The sequence below is a fragment of the Paroedura picta genome, chromosome 2 (genome assembly GCF_049243985.1).
Source record: "Paroedura picta isolate Pp20150507F chromosome 2, Ppicta_v3.0, whole genome shotgun sequence".
Taxonomy (NCBI): domain Eukaryota; kingdom Metazoa; phylum Chordata; class Lepidosauria; order Squamata; family Gekkonidae; genus Paroedura; species Paroedura picta.
In genome coordinates, this window is record NC_135370.1 from 74,691,234 (window position 1) to 74,709,115 (window position 17,882).

At 44.6% G+C, this 17,882-nt stretch overlaps 1 protein-coding gene across 5 annotated transcripts in view; it reads left to right on the forward strand.

Moving 5' to 3' along the window:
• The window catches only part of SLC4A3 (solute carrier family 4 member 3), a 52,035-nt gene that overhangs the window by 23,216 nt on the left and 10,937 nt on the right, over window positions 1–17,882 (forward strand). For 4 of the 5 annotated variants that reach the window (XM_077320841.1, XM_077320840.1, XM_077320839.1 and 1 more), the window contains 8 exons: window positions 3,022–3,173; window positions 3,781–3,961; window positions 4,554–4,689; window positions 4,942–5,122; window positions 9,062–9,161; window positions 10,579–10,763; window positions 16,313–16,529; window positions 16,775–17,002. In XM_077320841.1, the coding sequence (XP_077176956.1) occupies window positions 3,022–3,173; window positions 3,781–3,961; window positions 4,554–4,689; window positions 4,942–5,122; window positions 9,062–9,161; window positions 10,579–10,763; window positions 16,313–16,529; window positions 16,775–17,002 (1,380 nt within the window). The remainder of the gene's footprint in view (window positions 1–3,021; window positions 3,174–3,780; window positions 3,962–4,553; window positions 4,690–4,941; window positions 5,123–9,061; window positions 9,162–10,578; window positions 10,764–16,312; window positions 16,530–16,774; window positions 17,003–17,882) is intronic. The other variant, XM_077320842.1, reaches the window with a different exon arrangement.

The window sequence follows — 17,882 nt, forward strand, 5'->3', positions numbered from 1 at the left end:
GGTGCGTGGCGTCATCTCAAGACTGTGATGCAGGCGTGGGGAATGGCAGTGCCTGCTTATCCAAAGGTTTTCTCTTTGGGTTCCTGTAATTTCTCATTTCAGCATCCATCATAATCTAATTAGTAGTGCATCTTTGCTGCTCTTGGGAGCTGTAAGTAGAACACTATTCATACTGCGCACTGGGGTACAGGCTAATCTTGAGCAGATTGCTGAGCCACCAAACTTAGATCTCATTCTGCTGAATGACAATAACTTTATATGTTTCCTTCTCTAGGAAGATGCCAGGTAAGATCCCAGAAATGTATGAAACAGAGATGTATGAAACAGAGGTGTATGAAACCTTGGGTATCACTCTGTATAGTTATGTTGCTTGTCCTATTAATTCTAGTCGCATGTACATACACTTGTATTGCTTACTGTATAAATGCTTGTGAGTTATATGTGAATAATGTGCAGATTCCTGTCCTCAAATATAATTCATGTGAAAGCTAGAAGGAGCAGGCAAATCAGAGGAGGAGGCAATTTTACCTGATTTCCTCCAAGTCACTGTAGCACCCTCTACTATGATGGATTTTACTTTGTGAGGGTATCCCAACTTGCAGCAAAGAACAAACAGCAGACTGAAGAGCAGGAAAGATCCAGTCTGCCAAACTGCTGTAACTTTTCCATTAAATCAAACCCATGTTACAAATGAACTCCACAATTTGCAGATAAAGTTTGTCTAGCTTCACACAAACATTCACACATAGCATCTCTCAATAGGAGCTCTGACAACCTGAGTGCATTAGTATTGATAAGCAGATATTGGTTTTTGTTCACTTTGTGCAATAGAAAGTCGGGGTGGGGGTGGGAATCAATTGTCAGCAAGCCTCCCATCAGAGATGCAGCCAATGGGGGAGAAAACCCTGTGGGTCAGTGGAGATTTGATTTATATTTAATTTAGTGACCCAGATTCCCAAAGAGTAAGATTCTGACAGCAGTTTAGGATCTAAATTATTTCTTCCAAGGGACCAGGTAGTGGAGAGACTCCCAGCTTGACATTTAAACATTTATTATTACATTTCAATCTCCATGGTATAGTGTGTTAAACAAAGATAAAGAATATAAAGAAGGCATCGCATAGCTTGATTATCTTCAGAATTCTTAGCTAGCAATTAATAAGGCAAAAGTTCTATCTTACTCGTATTTGTATATTACCTTCCACTGGGTGACCCAGAGAAAATATAAGCAGCATTTCTCATTAGTCACCTTTGATTTGACTCACATGATCAGAATCTCTGTTTTGTTTTGTCTGGGGAGAACTCTGTTCCCATTATGATCTACAAAACCCTCATCTCTTCTTGGCACTATGGCATTAGAAGTTACTGCATCGGAATTAATAGTAGAAGATGGAATAAGATGCTGATACCCGTCTGCTTTCAAACAAAAGACAACACTTGTTACACTGATATGTAGAATCATAGAATCATGGAGTTGGAAGGGACCTCCAGGGCCATCCTGCACAAGGCAGGAACTCACATCCTTTGGTGATTTATTTTATTTAGAGTGCAAGCAAAGCAAAACTGAATGTTAATAAGGCTCTCTGAAAACTTTATATCCAAAACGTTTTAGAAATGTGAATATGAATTTTCATTTCACTAGATATGCTATGAGTCTAAGCAACAGTATGCAAATATCATTCCCATTTTTATAAGGTAGCTCTTCACTCTGTGGGCTCAAATTGGCTGGTGATCCCTGGTCCACGTGAAGTCCCCCTGGCCCCTGCCCGGTGCAATGAGTTCCTGGAAGAGCTAAGGGCCCTCTTGGAGCTAACTCAGTTCCTCAGGGCCTGCAAGACAGAGCTCTTCCGCTGGGCATTTGGTTGAGGCCCAGCTGACAGAAGATCTTGCCCCTCTCCAGTGCTCCCTATCTGTAACATTCCTGGAGATTTGGCAAATTGGGGGAGGTAGAGTTTTTTGAGAGAGTAATGATGATGTGCAACATATAAAAAGATATAAAAGTAACATTAAAATAGTGTAAAATGCCATAAATAATTAGGAACACAACCAAATAAAATGAGTTAACAAAAAACCTCACAATGATTAATTACATAAATAAAAACAAAGGGAAAGAGGCATATTCACATGTCCCTAATTCTCATTAATACCTGAAAACCCACTACCCAATAACCACAGCTATTATACAATATTCAACCCTCAATGTTAGTAGTTAAAGAACTTAATAGGTAGTATTTGGGATACCAGTGGTCTGACTCTGTATAAGGAACATAACAAAAATAGAGTCTAATAGCACCTTTAAGACCAACAAAGATTTATTCAAGGCATGAGCTTTTGAGTACATGCACTCTTCCTCAGACTAAATGAATGACCATCGTAACGGTCTTGAAGAGTAGAGCGGAAAAGATCAGTAACACAAACCAGCGTGATGGGTGTTCTAATGTATCCAAATCAGAAAGCACCAGTTGCTGGTCTCTGCCTCTCTGTTCTTCAAGACTGTTATGATAGTTGTTCATTTAGTCTGAGGAAGAGTGCATGCACTCGAAAGCTCACACCTTGAATAAATCTTTGTTGGTCTTAAAGGTGCTATTGGACTCTATTGTTGTGCTACTTGCAACCAACACAGCTACCCACTTGAATCTGTATAAGGAAGTTTAATATACACAACAACAACAAATCAGGAATAAAGTAAACCAGAATGAATCTGCAATATTCTTGCAATGCATTCTACTTCTGCTAGTTGTACAGAACAGAAAGAATCAATACAAGATTAAGAAACCACTATAAATACTACTCCCCCTTTTCTGCCTCTGGAAATTTCACCATACATTCTTACATATTTAGAAACCTGCATCCATAAGAGCCAGAAAGCCAAGAGCTTGCAAAGGTGGCCATCATCAATATATGAGTTTGTATGTTGCAATCATGGGAAATATACAGCTTTGGCTAAAGTGTATATTATTTGTTCTAATAGCATATTTTCATTACTCTCTTTGTTCTCTTTCCTGTTCTGTCTTTATTCTAGGTCATCGTTTTGAAGACAATCCAGGAGTAAGGAGACATCTGGTTAAGAAACCATCTCGGAATCAGACTACCAGAGCTAGCAAAAAATCTTTGACCTTACACTCAGTCAAGAAAAAGAAGAAAAAGAAAAAGCTTGACCGGAAGCCTCATGAGGTACCATAATGACTCATCCTTTTAAGACCCCACACTGTGTGAGCTATGTTGGCCACTGGATTAATGTACTGGTCTTGTTTCATGCTGCTTGACTGCTTCTTTCAAAAGTAGTGGCGATAGTCATAGGTAGGGAGTACCCAATACCCCAAAAGCAGAGTAGATTCTGGCAGTCACATTTCTAATACTGAGGTGTGGCCTTGATCTGTTAGCAGAATATGTGTTCCTTGGCTCTTGATGCAAAGGCTCTTGGTTTTTATGGGGGAAATTGTTAGCTTGTACATATGTTCTGGAGCATGAGAGCACATCTAAAAGAGCCTTTGGCACTCTCTGAACCTCAGTCTAGACCTCAGGATCAGTTAGATCCACAGTCTGCAACCTGGTCCAGGTAGCAAGAGGAAAGCAAGAGTTTTGGAGTTAGCAGGTTCTGTCTTTGGCAGAAACTCTAAGGCTAGGCAGGGTGAGCTACATTATGGGTACCATGAGCATCCCTGTAAAAGGACTTTGGTGCGAACATCTTAAGGAGGAACTCCCTCAGAGAAGTAGCGAAGAACAGGTCAATGTGTTTCTAATTCATGTGCCAGGATTGTCACTTCTCCTGCTCTGGCAGATATTTGTGGAGCTGAACGAACTAGTGGTAGATAAGAACCAGGACATGCACTGGAAGGAGACAGCCCGCTGGATCAAATTTGAGGAAGATGTGGAAGAAGACACAGCCCGCTGGGGGAAGCCTCATGTGGCCTCACTCTCTTTTCGCAGTCTTTTGGAGCTTAGAAAGACTATTGCTCATGGTGAGTAACCAACAGTGGATCACAACTTGACCTGAGCTCTTTGCTGACAAGGCCTGGGTCAAGGCTGATGACCCATGAACAAAGAAAAATCAGCAAGATTATTTTTTCTCCTTTTTTCCCCCCAGCAGGTCTTATAGCTGGATGTGCAGCAATGCAAGAAAGGGTCCAAAGGGTTGTACATTAGCGTTTTATCCACTGCTTCCTCTTCTCATAAGTTCCCAAACTAAGATGCAGAGTTTCCTAAAAAAACTAACAGTGAAATTCTAAGCAGTTACGCTCTTCTCAGCTCACTGACCTCAAGTGAATTTAGGAGTAACTTTGCTTTGAATTGCACTGTAAGCACCCATAGTTATATGGACGGGTGGTAGAAAAATCTAAATAAATAATTGGCTGAAATCCTATGCATTAGAGTGTGTGAGCACCATTCTTCAAACACTCGAATAGCCTGGAATTTTCCCATCAGACATATTTCTAAGGCTGACAAAGATGAGATGAATATTCCTTTGAACAAGAGAGGGGATCGCAGGCAAGAATGGATATGGGAGGTTTCTTAATTCATTCCCTTGAAACCTGTTGGCCTTCCTGATTCCAGGAGCTGTTCTGCTGGACTTGGAGCAAACAACATTACCTGGCATTGCTCATCTGGTGGTAGAGACCATGATAATCTCGGACCAGATCAAGGCTGAAGACAGAGCCAATGTACTGCGGGCTCTACTACTTAAGCACAGGTGAGTGCTGTAAAATAGGTGCAAAATGGAGAGGGATGAGAGGTGTGGGGAAATAGAGATCAGGGAAGTGGAGGCTAAATAGACGAGAAATTATTTAATTCTGTGGGTGTGATAAAGATAAATCTTGTGTGAATTGGTATATTTTCCTCACTTTGGTCCTGCTCTGGGCAACTGCAGAGCTGAAACCACTCCTAGCCAAAGAAAGCTGGTTAAGATCTTATAGCCCATTTAAGAGTCACATTGCTTCCTCAGCCACCCCAATGATGAGAAGGAAGGATTCTTTCCTCGGAACCAGTCCAACTCTAGCATGAACTCTGTGATAGGAAACCACCACCACAACCATAACCACACAGTTGACACTTGCATGCCATTGATGGGCGAAGAGTGCATTGAGATGACAGAGCCCAGAATCCATGACCCTGACTACAGAGAGGTAAGTGAGGAAAAGAGAAAGCAGCACAATTTTAAAATAAGCAGATTTAAAGGTGTGTGAAGGAAAGAAAACCGTGATTACCTTCACTATCAAAGCTGTGTGCACTAAAGAAAAAATAAAGATGTCAATGTTCTGTCTTCCCCCCCCCAAAAAATCCCCTGACTATGACTTATGTAAATTATGAGACAAAACTGAATGTATTTCAACATAATTGATTATATATATCAATTGAGTATATATATATATTGAGTATACATATATACACACTAGGGACAAAGCCCGTTGTCTCCAAGAATACAATGGGCGCTAGAGCTTGGCAGTGGGAAGAGAAAGGGGAGGAGTTGTCCAGTCTGTAAGGGCATGGGGTTGTCATGTGTGTTGTGTGGGAGATTGTGGTGGCATGGTGGCAAATGAGGCCATGGGTGTAGAGATATGGGTGTCAAGAACCTGTGGTGTGGAATGTTCGTTGATTGTGGGAGAGGACTGACCTTTGAGAATTGTGGCATAGTGGTTACAGATGAGCTTTCCAGAGCCATGTCCTCAGATATGTGAAGGGAAAATCAGACTGGAGACTCTTCTTAGGGGAAGATTACATGGCAACCAATTCCTCCCAGTTCTGCGTCATTTCCCTTCTTGTGTGAATTAGGCCTCATTCACCGAAATGCCCCTCTGCCCTAATACACATAGGGTAGTCACAGTACACAGGTGTCCACCCTGTTCCTTCTGTCTCCCATATTTTCACTGTTGGTAAAATGTTATGTGCCCACATGCTTCTTTCATGGTTGCTCCTTAGAAGAACGGATTTTTGTACCCTATTGCTTACTACCCAAAGGAGTCTCAAAGTGGTTTACAAACACCTTTTCCATTTGTCTCTCCACAATAGTCAACCTGTGAGGTATGTAGGGTTGTGAGAGATCTGAGAGAACTGGGAATGGACCGCAGTGACCCAGCAGGCCTCAGGTGTCTCAAAGCATTTTCCAATCGTCTTCCCCTTCTCTCCCCATAGCAGAGTCCCCATGAGGGAGGTGGGGTAGCGAGCCTCACAGGGAAGCTGGCAACCCTAAGAGGAAGACTGTCTGTGCACAGCAGTCTTGACCTTAGTAAGGTTTTTAATTCTGTTTTTTTATTTGCCAGGCCAAGGTTATTTGCCAGTTACTATTTCAGTTACGATGTGTCTCCAGACATTTACTTGTTCTCTATTTAGTCTCAGGCTGTAAATATTTATTTAGATCTTCCTGCACTTTCCAGACTCACAGGACTGATGCTGGTCTGCCTGTCTGCGCCCCAGAATACAAACAGTTGCTGATAAGGGCTGGCCATAACCCATAGGCCAGGAGGGACACTCCTGCACCACTCCCTACCAACTGCAGGCAAAAATGGCTCATTTGAAGGCTGGACTCTGAGGCATTGTACAATTTTGAAGTCCCACCTCCAAACCTCCAGGAATATTTCCAACCCAGGGGTAGCCAACCTACAGGTGTGGCCTGGAGAGCTCCTGGAATTACAGCTCACCTGCAGAGTATAAAGATCAGCTCCCCAGGCAGAAAGGGCTACTTTGGACAGGGTTGTGGTAGAGAAGAAACATTTAAGGCTTCCCACACAGGTTGTTGTTGAATTGAAAGACTTGAGGCCTACTGCACAGGGTTGTTGTGCAGATGAAACAGGAGACAAAAGAGCCAGCTTCCTCTGCAGAATAACACTATGCAGTGGCCTCAAATCTGCAGAGAGTTGCAAAGAAGAAAGACACATGGCTTGGCTGTGTCTAACCCCCGGCCAGAGCAGTATTTTAAGTGAGGAGGGGCTTTTCTGTGGCCTCCCTGGCAGGCAACTGTTTGGCAGAAGGGGAAAGTCCCCCCCCCTCAAAAGGAAGGCCTTCAGGCTCCCCTGCGTTGCTCTTGGAAAGGCCTCCCTCCCCTCAGTCAGGGCCTGTCAGAGGCTCCTTCAAAGCAGGCCTGAAGGGAGGGGGGAGCACTCTGCAGCCTCCTGCCAGCTCTGTCAGGGTTCTGAGGCAATTTGCAGTTGAACATGGCAGTTAGGACAGCCTTGGGGCGAAAAGGGCTGGTGCATCCTCTGTTCTCATCCCCCTTGGCAGCCCTACTGACCTCCTCTCCCCTTGGTGGTCAGGAGCAGACTGGCAGCCAGCCAGACTGGGCTGGGTGAATGGAATTTTGGTCTGTCCTGGTGAGGGGCCAATAGGAAGGCTCCTGATTGGGCACTCTGAGTTTTTATCCTGGACAGGGCCCGCCCTAACTCCTCCCCAGGTGGCCTTACTCTTTTATTTAATAGGACCCTGTCCTATTTAAAGATATATATACATATATAATCAGTATAAAAACATGTCTGAAACTAGAGAACAAGTGCATGAGGGCTAAAACAAAACATGACCCAGAAGATCCGTGGTGAGAATTTTCCAATGTTTTTGAGAAGGGTAGAAGTAGCTGGGGGCATGTGGGCTTAATCACTTCCCCTTCATCATTTTCCTGTTGCAGAATTCCTCCTTGAAATCACTATACTGGGGGTTGTTAATCACATGAAGGATAGGCTCATTTCCCTCCCCAGTGCTATTGTTCCAATCCAAATCACCTGCTTCCTTTTTTAAAACATGGGAGATCCAAATTACAGATCACCTAGCTGGCATCTAGTGTGGCCCCAAATATTTCAAGGTAAATGTAGTTATGTCATATGCTGAAACAACCATTTCTTAAACTTGTATTGACACAAATTAGTGTGTGGAGATAGAAGGAATTGTCAGGGGGGACTAAAGACTTCTCTGCTTGATTTCAGTGACCAGAAGGTAGCCTCTTTTTTATGGCACATTCAGCCACCAAAGCAAAGACCATTTCCACATGAGGAATCTGACCCTGTACAGCCTCTGGTTGCTGGCGGGTTTTAGAGCCTCCTCCACATGACATTGCCTGCATCTCTAAGCTGTCCAGATTTGTCCCAGGGTGAGGGAAATTGCAAAAAGTGGATTTGCCACCTTTTATCTCGCATCCTGTCGGTGAGCAACCAGTAAGGGGCAAGCAGTATGGAGGGGGAAAGGTCGTCTCTGCAGCACTGTCCCATTCTCACACCTGTCCTCCCCTCTCTATTCCTGCTCCAAGTAATTTTTCTTTTTAAAAAATGGTGAAGTCTGCATTACCTAGCAACTGCAAAGCTACATTGTCAAAAGTAAAATAAAATTTTCTGCAAAGTGTCCACGGCCTTTTTGGGATCAGGCAGGCAAAACACATTCCCATGTCTGTTTTCTGGAGATGGGGAATGAGCTGGGAAAGGGGGGTGGGTGGGTGATCAAGCAGCCTTCTCCCGATCATACAAGGGTCTGAGTGCTTTGTTTTTAAGCCAACCATTTACACAAAATTACTCTTTGGGCTCCAGTTACCATGTTCAGCATCTCAGAAATCCACCTAGCCATAAATGAAATCCAAAAGAACACAAATCCCTAAAAGAGGGTGGGAATGCTGTATTGTTCTGACATTTCTCCATAGCAATGTGCGAGTGTTGATTTTTATTAAAAATGTATCTGTGTTGTGGCATTACCGCATAGCAATGCAGAAGTGCCTTTTTAAAAAATATATTAATTTCAGAGCTTGGGGGAGGGAAGAAAGTTTCAGTCCATGAGAGAACTGCTATGCTGTGATTGGTGGCTTGCTGTGATTGACAAGCCAGGGAGTGGGGGAGGGCAGAAGTTTGGCTTGTTTTCTCTTGCAGTCTCATTGGGAGGCAAAAATCCACAATGGGTCAAAGGGAAAATGTGGGAGGGGTCTCCCATGAGGAAAGCTGCAAACACAAGATTTATCATCCCGCATTTGCAAGCAGGGGGCCACATGTGTTTTATCTCTCCGCGTGGAAATGGTCCAAGTGTCTCTCCAGCAGTATGGGATGTTAATATCCCAGAGAAGGAGTCCCATCTAATGACAATCTTTGTTGCTGAAACAGAAAAACATGCACATTCACAACTCTGAGGGACACCGTGGCAAATACCTCAAGCTGATGGAGAAGATTCCCAGTGATGCTGAAGCTACCGTGGTGCTTGTTGGTAAGGAATGCCTCTCCTAAGTTAAACAGAAGCAATGAGCAGAGCCCAGAGTAGCAGTATAACATTCTGAGGGTGTGCCCTCCATGATTCTTTTTACTAAGTTTTTTCCCCTCACAGATTGCATATGCTTGCCCCAGTAGGAGTAAAAGCAACCTAGGTCATGAAGATTCTTGGCAAGAAAAGGGAGTATGAAGAAAGACTTAAGTACCTCTCACTTCTCCTCATGCGAAAATTGAAGCCCAATCTGTAAGAAAAACAACCTCAGTAACAGTAGGCAATAAATTGTCAAAGAGTAGGCAACTTATCTTGTGGCTGCTGTCTCTTGGGAAGATCAGGCATTTTCCTCAAACCTGTTTCTTTACCAAGCCTTTCTGTTGGGTCTTAAGCTAGGTGTAAAGTTTACTTTGTCTGGACTGAGCCTTCATCCATCTCCTTAATTTCTCCAAACCTTCAGGACTTCCATAGACCCACTTAATTCTGCTGGTAAGAAGAAATAGATCTATGTGTCACCTGTGCCATGGTCTGGATCACTTCAGATTGTTACACTTTGTCAATAGCATGAGTTAGCAACCAACTGCAAGGAAAGGGTTAACTGTTAGTTAGCACTTCTTGTTGCTAGTGGGGACAGGCAGAGCAAGTCATGTGATTTGTTTATAGGTATGTAAATTATTTACTCCATTGGCTACATGTCTTGTTCTCAGGTAAGCAACTGTAACCAGAAGCGAAGGGAATTCCCTTTCCTCCCTTTGTTTCTAAACTGCTTTGAGCAAATCCATCTTGAATCTCAGCATGTAACACCTGAGATTAGCAGCTCCTTAATGAGCTATAGGAAGATATGCATTTTCTTGTTTTGCATCCCAGTTACCCTACCCTGGTACTAGTAAAATACTTTATTATACTTTAATACTGCCTTGTCCCATTATTATTAATTCTGATACTTTTGAATACAAAATATTCAACATAAGGTTATGGAAGCCCAGATTGGGGGGGGGGGGGTTGGTGTTCTTTTTTGGGGGGGGGTGGCAAGATTGAAATGAGAGACTAGAACAGGATAGGAAGATTTTTTTGTCTACAAAATTTATTTTCCTTTTGGAGATCGTCATGAGCATTTTAATTTTTTTTTGTAAAGAAGATGGACTACAAAGCTGGAGCAGAGTCCCTGCAGGAAATAGGAGCCTCTGATTGCCTGGTCTCATCATTATTAACTCTCCTACTTTTAAATACAAAATACCCAACACCGATCCCCTGAGGGTCTCTCTCTCTGTAGATATTATCCAGCATGTGGAACAAGAGAGATCCCTTCAGGACCCCTACGGCATAAATGCCACAAGGTTAAGCAGCTGTCTATCATAGGTTTATTTTAGCTTTATAGCAATCAAGACTGATTTGCACGCTTTTATTCTTACCTTCTTGGTAGGTTGTGTTCAGTTCCTTGAACAACCAACAATGGCTTTTGTCCGGCTAAATGAGGCTGTTTTTCTGGAGTCAGTCCTGGAGGTTCCAATCCCCGTCCGCTTCATCTTTGTCTTGTTGGGGCCGAGCCAGTCCAACGTGGATTATCATGAGATTGGGCGATCCATCTCCACACTCATGTCAGACAAGGTGAGTAGCAGGAGCTAGTTCTGGCTGGAGTGGTAGGAAAATAGATGCTGAGCAAGAATGGATTGGCCTTTATGGCCCCTGAGAAAAGTTCTGAAAGGGCTGGCTCTCCTGAGCCCCCTGCCTGGTTGTAGCAGGCCGAGGGGGGAATAGGTTGGTTCAGATGAGCACAAGGTACCACTCGGGTGAGTTGTGCTGCTACCTGTCCCAAGTGAGTCACGCAGCCACTGCTGACAGACCTGGGTGGTAATAGCCACCCTGCTTGCCCAGTCAGCAGAGCTGGCATTAGCATTCACTAAGGTAGGGTACTTGCTGGGGCCCAAGGCTTTGGGCTGAGCTCCCTGCAACTAGCCCCTCTCCCCATCTACCCATCCCCAGCCCAGCCACATGTGAGTGCTCTGTAAGGTTGCCAGATTCCCCCTGGCCACTGGCAAGTGACTGGGGGGGGGGGTGGACTTGCAGTTCCAAATTTCATAGTGGAGCCTGGGGAAGGCAGAGACCTCAGTGGGGAACAATGCCATAGAGTTCATCTCCCAGAGCATCCATTTTCTCCAGGGAAACCAATCTCCATACCCTGGAGATGTACTGTAATTCCAGGAGATCCCCAGGCCACACCTGGAGGCTAGCACCCCTAGTGCTCTACCTCCCACACTTCTAGATGCCCATGCTGCCCAGAAGCTGTGGAAAACTGTGGGGGGTGTACAGGATCAGTCCTCCTGGTGACCATGGCTGTGGTATGCCAAGCTGCACACACTGCCCACTACCATTGGGAAAGAGAATTCAGGCAACGGTGACTGGAGATGGCGGATGGGCTTGTGAGCAGATGGGAAGAAGGATACCCAGGCTGATGGGGCATGTGAATGGGTGGGTCTGTAGTCCTTTCTGTTGTGAAGATAAATCTTTCCCCTCCTATCTCTGCAGGGAAAAGGGTTAGGGGGAAAAGCTAGAAATTCAAAAGATGTAAGAGACTGTGGCAATAGCCCATTGTAACATTATATCAGTTACTGATTTTGAAATAAGACCTCCAGTGGAGTTGGGGAAGAGATTGTGGCTGATAGAAAAAAGTGAGCACAAAATGGTGTGGATCCTCCATAGCATTTTTAGCAGCCATGTCAGGGAAGTTGAGAATTGTTTCCATGTAGATCCAGTCTGAAGTAATAATTTTTCGATGGTATGATGTTGAATACACTCATAGTTGGTTGCTCCATGCAGCAGTTTGTTGCTCCATGCATCAACTACTAATTTCAAACTGGTCATCTAGAAAACTGTGAATTATTTAATACCGAACTATTAAGCAACTTTTAGATGATGGGTGACTAGTGGTAACCTGAAAGTGGTTCAAGTTTTCTGTGGGATTCTTCTGCCTTAATTCATTAGTCTTGATGGTATTCTTCCCAGATTTCCCTAGAACCCCATTTTTGGCTGTTCTGCTCCTCATCTCATGACTGAGGTGCCAAATACTGTTGGAAGGCAACCAAGGGTGGGAGAGGGCGCGGAAGTGAAATTAACACAAAGTTTGAGTTAACCTGGCTTTTTACTAATCTGTACAGCTGCAACTTTATGGAGGTAGATGTAGATTTACTTCCAGGGCCTTTTTATAAGAATACAGGATGGAGCTGGGGAGCTGAGAGGAAAGAAATGGGAGCTGAAACAGCTAGAGCGAGTCTGAAGGAAGAGTCGCAACCAAGCGGCAAGAACATCGTATAAGATGCTTATGAGAGCCTATGAGGTGGCAGTGAAGACTGCAAAAAGAGATTTCTACGCAACCTTCATTGCATCCACCATCTCACACCTGGCTCAGTAGTTTAGGGCAATTCAGTCTCTTACTGCCTTAACAGAAGGGCCCCCAAATAATAATAAGTTGGCTTTAAGCTGTGTGATCTCTGCAAGCTTTTTCATGGATAAAATCCTGTCTCTCTGCTGTGATCTTCCCCCCCAACAATTAATACAATAAGAGAACTGGAGGCCCCCTGCCTTGTCTTCAGGGGAGTTTTCCATAGGCTTCAGGGAGCTCTTCCAGACTGCAATGAACAGGTTGCTGCCTTCAATAAGACTGGCCCTTGAACCCCTGTCCCTCATGGCTTCTCAAATTGGGCGATGAGCAGATTGGGAGGCCTCTCTGGGCTATAATCAACCTGTTCTATTCTCAGGGACATTCCCAGGGAAGCCAAAGGAGGTGGTGGTTTGGCCTCTATCGGAAAAAAATCTTTGGATCTGCAGGATCCTGCCAACTACTGTCCTGTTTAGCACCTAGCATTTCTGGGGAAGATAGCTGAGCAGGCAGCTGTGGTCCAGTTAAAGCATACCTGGATGAAGCTTCGGTAATGGATCCCTTCCAATCTGGCTTCCAGCCTGACCAAAGGGTGGAGACAGCACTGGTCGCTCTGACAGATGACCTCTGCCGACAACTGGACCAAGACGGATTGGCGCTGCTAATATTATTAGAACTGGCCCAGCGTTCAGTGTTGTCAACCATGAGCTGTTAGCTCACTGCCTTGCTTACTCAGGGATATGGGCATCCGCCTTGCAATGGCTGATCTCCTTCCTCCAAGATGAGGGGCAGGGGATTGCTATTGGGGAGGAACAATCGTGCCACCATGAACTCCAATGCAGGGTTCCACAAGGGGTGATTCTCTTCCCAATTCACAACATCTTCATGCACCCTCTAGGCCAGCTGGTCTAGGGGGGGGGATGGGATGACTCATCACCAATATGCAGATGACACCCGGCTCTACCTGTTAATGAATGGCTGGTCGAATACTCCCACTGGCAGCCAATGCAGCTGCTTCAGCACTGGCTGAATGTGGGCCCTCCAAGATGTTCCAATGAGGACCCTAGCAACCACATTTTGTACCAGTTGTAACTTCTGGGTCAAGCTCAGAGGTAGGCCTGCATAAAGCAAGTTACAGAAGTCTAACCTGGAGTGACCATTCCATGGATCACTGTAGCCAGGTGTTCTGTGGATAGACAGGGAGCTAAAAGTCTCCTTGGTGAAGATGGAAAAACACCACCTGGGCTTCTCTAGTGACCTAAGCCTGGATTGTCATGTTTGCCGTAAGCTGCCCCGAGACTATATGGAGAGGGACAGCCAAAAAGTCAAATAAATAAAAATGAATAAAATAACTATAGACATATGCTAATTTCATTAGAATATTTATCCAACTAAATAATCAGGTTTCCATGAAACATAAAACTTGTTAGGAGAAGCAGATCTCCAGGCTTTTATTAAGCCAATAAGTTTCACGAGAACACTCAGCATCACAGGCACTAGAACTGTAGCAGAAGGGGTTGCAATGTGGACTTGGTAGTCAGGAGACTTGCGATTGGTCAGTTGCATAAGCCAAGCCATGGGCCAGCTGCGGTCAAGCTCTTGACCCAGTGTTCCTACATGGTGAACTCTCTTCCCTCTGCCTCCAGCCATTTTCCTCCTGTGGATGGATCCTCTGGTAATGATTTATGTTTGGCCTACACTTGCCCTCCCCCAATGGATACAGAGAGTTATTTATTTATAGAAAATATGTTCATCTCGCCCTCTTGTTCAATGGGACCGTCAGAGTTGCTTTAAGTCAAATTTTAAAGGATGTCCTGTACTATATAAAGCACAGGAACAAAAGTCAGATGGCGGTCAGTGGCCACCTTCATAAAAAGCATAAAAGAGAAACACAAAAGAACAGAATGCAGTGAAAATACATCATGCAAAGCAGGAAGGTCAAGTCCCAAAGTACCTCTAAAAGATAACTGTTTTCACCTTTCTGGTGAAATGGCAGCTTGGAAAATACCTGGAGATTTGGGGGTGAAGCCTGGGAGGCTGCAGTATATGGAGGAGAGGTATGTCAGCGGGATATAATGCCATATAGTCCACCCTCCAAATAAGCCATTTTCTCTAGGAGAACTGTGGGCTGAAGATCCATTTGGTAGTGGTTAGGAGCACTGACTTCTAATCTGGCAAGCCGGGTTTGATTCCCTGCTCTCCCACATTCAGCCAGCTGAGTGACCTTGGGCTTGCCACAGCACTGATAAAGCTGTTCTGACCGAGCAGTGATATCAGGGCTCTCTCAGCCTCACCTCCCTCACAGGGTGTCTGTTGTGGGGAGAGGAAGGGAAGGCGACTATAAGCCGCTTTGAGCCTCCTTCGGGTAGAGAAAAGCGGCATATAAGAACCGACTCTTCTTCTTCTGTCAGGAGATCCCTAGACTCTACCTGGAGGCTGGCAGCCTAAGTAGTGAAATGATGGTGGACATTCTTTGTTGAGACTTGTGGCGCCAGAACAGAAAAGGTCCTTATCATGCTTCAGGCCACGTGGCTGAATAAAAAAGGAAGGATGATGAAGATGATAAACTACCCATGGAAGTTTCCCTGAAAGAAAACTGTTCTTTAGATACCTTAGTCCTCGGTTATGTAGGGCTTTACAGTCAAAGTCAAGATGTTGAATTTGGATGTGTATCTGCTATGTAATCCTTACAGAAGGAATGCCATCTCATGCTAAATGTGTGAGGTGGAACTACACTTCTGAAATGAGCATAGAACAAAGGAAAGAAAAGGATGTTATGTACATGTTGTCACAAAAGCCTAAAACAGTTCAAGAGCCAGATGTTTTACTCTCTCCACCATGTCACAGATGACAATAGGAATACTTGTTATGTCCTGGCTTTCATAACAAGGATCACTCCCCTTGTCCACTGTCTTTTCACTGTTAGTATTCCTGATGACTCTGCTCTTCCTGCTAAATATTGTGATTATTTACTTCTGCTAGAAACCTGACCATAGCAATTTTCTTAAAAAAAAAAAAAAGAATGTCTCACGATGGATCCAATTGTACTTATAAGTCAATTCAAACATATGCAGCATCATTTAAGGAGTTGTTAGTGAGATAGAAAGGAAGCAGCATTTTGTGTTTCGATAAATGAAGAATGGAAAGTAACATGGTTTAAAACAAAGACAATATTATTTTGCTAAAGATATAGTAGAAAAATATAATACGTTATACTTCTCATTTCAAAAAGGAACCTCTTCGGCTGCAATCTGTGAAAGATGAGGCTGTACACTAGATGGTGGCAGAGATTAACTGTGTAGATTTATGTGCATGTGAAATGGGGTAAAAATCTATCAGCTTTAACTTCCAGAGACACTTGAGGACAGAAAGAATGGTGGATTCTAGCAGACGCACAGTAATAAACTTTTAAGTGTTCATCCTCAAAATCTCCCATAAAGGCATGGATGGTGATTTACCAGTGCATGGGAACAAAATGAAAATATGCTGTTGCCATGAAAACTGGACCAAATTAGATTATCCATTGAAACTGAGAGGATAACTACAAGAGCCTGACATTGGACAGATATTGGTTTTGAACATGAGATGAAGGGCCCAACTTGAGTCTAAAGCAACATCACCAAGCAATAATATTCAGGAGGACAAGGAATAAACGATGGGAGCGGTTATCAGTGGGGAATGTAGTAGTGGGCAGACAGGGGGGCATGGATGTAGTGATTCAGAGGCCCCCAAAGCTGTAACTATCCCTGTTCCCTGACTTTGTCCCCTCCTTGGTTCACAGCATTTCCATGAAGCTGCTTACATGGCAGATGACCGCCAGGACCTACTCAATGCCATCAACGAGTTCCTTGACTGTAGTATTGTCATCCCCCCTTCAGAGATGGAGGGAAAGGGTTTACTCAAGTCAATTGCCACATTCCAGAAGGAGCTGCTGCGAAAGAGGAAAGAGCGAGAACAGAAGAAAGCTACCAAAGAAGGTCAAGTTCAGGAAGCCAAAGGTCTCTTCTCTCCCTGCCTTCATGCCCTGGGTTGGGTGGGTAAGGGTTTATGCCTCAGCTCAAAAAAAGACACAGTGCAGGCTGAATGGGGACTTTCTTGAGGGTACTGGAGGTAAGTCAGGGGAACTAAGGTATGTCCAGCAGTCTGGTGGATTTTCTCTTGAGTGTAGCTGCTGCCAAAGTTTCTATTTCCTTCTTCTTTCTCCCTCCTCTACTCCACTGCCATGCTGTTCCTGTTTTCCCAGAGTTGTGTGAGGTGAAGGCTGAAGAGGAGGAGGAGGAAGGTGAGGAGGAGGATGATCCTCTGAAACGTACCGGCATTTTCTTTGGCGGTTTGGTGCGGGACATAAAGCGCAGGTACCCCAAGTATCTGAGTGACATCAGAGATGCCCTGCACAGCCAGTGCCTCGCAGCCGTGCTATTCATCTACTTCGCTGCTCTCTCTCCTGCCATCACCTTTGGGGGACTGCTAGGTAACAAGTCCACCCTCCTCCCCTCCCCATTCTCTGCTCAAGCGAGCTCCTTTCTGCCTGTGCTGGCCAGGAGGGTGGGTGGGAGAATTAGTCCAATTTTTGCCTGTGCCTCTGCTAGCTAAGAAGCTGGGGTTACTTCATCCATGCCTGTGGATATGCTAGTCAAGTGGCTGGGCTGAATTTGGCTCTTGCTGTGTCCAGATGAGTTTGGCTGCATCCCATTTCATTTTTGCCTGGCTCTGGGGCTTTCCATTCGATGCATTTTGGGAAGAGTGACTATCCCATGCCTGTTTCCTGTGGCAACAGCAGGTGGATCTAAGGTTCCCACCCTACAAGTGGGGCAAGAGATCTGATATAGTGATGCCAGCCTCCAGGTTGGACATGGGAATTTGCTGGAATTACAGCTCATCTCCAGGCAACAGAGATCAGTTCCCCTGGAGGAAATGGCTGCTTTGGAGGATGGACTGTATGGAATTAAACCCCAATGGGATTCTTCCCCTCCCCAAACCCTGACATTCACAGGCTTAGCCCCCAAACCTATAGGAAATCTAGAGCCAGCAACCCTAGGTGGATCCTACTCTCATCTTCCCACTCCACCAAGAAAAGTCTGAATTATTCCTCCAACTGGAGTACCACTTAAGTTGGAGGTAGTCTCCTTGAAGGATGTTTGGATCCACCTTAATAGAAGCACTTAATGATTGTTGTTCTTGCAACAACTCCCTGTATTACTAAAGTGGAGTACCTCCAAGCAGACAATCCTGGAGCCTTAATGGTGGTAGGATTACAGAGTAGAGGAGAATCTCTGTGCTGATTTACTCTCCTGAGGCTGAGGATTGCTCATAAGGACTACCCACATGCTGTCTGAGAATACCCTTGGTAG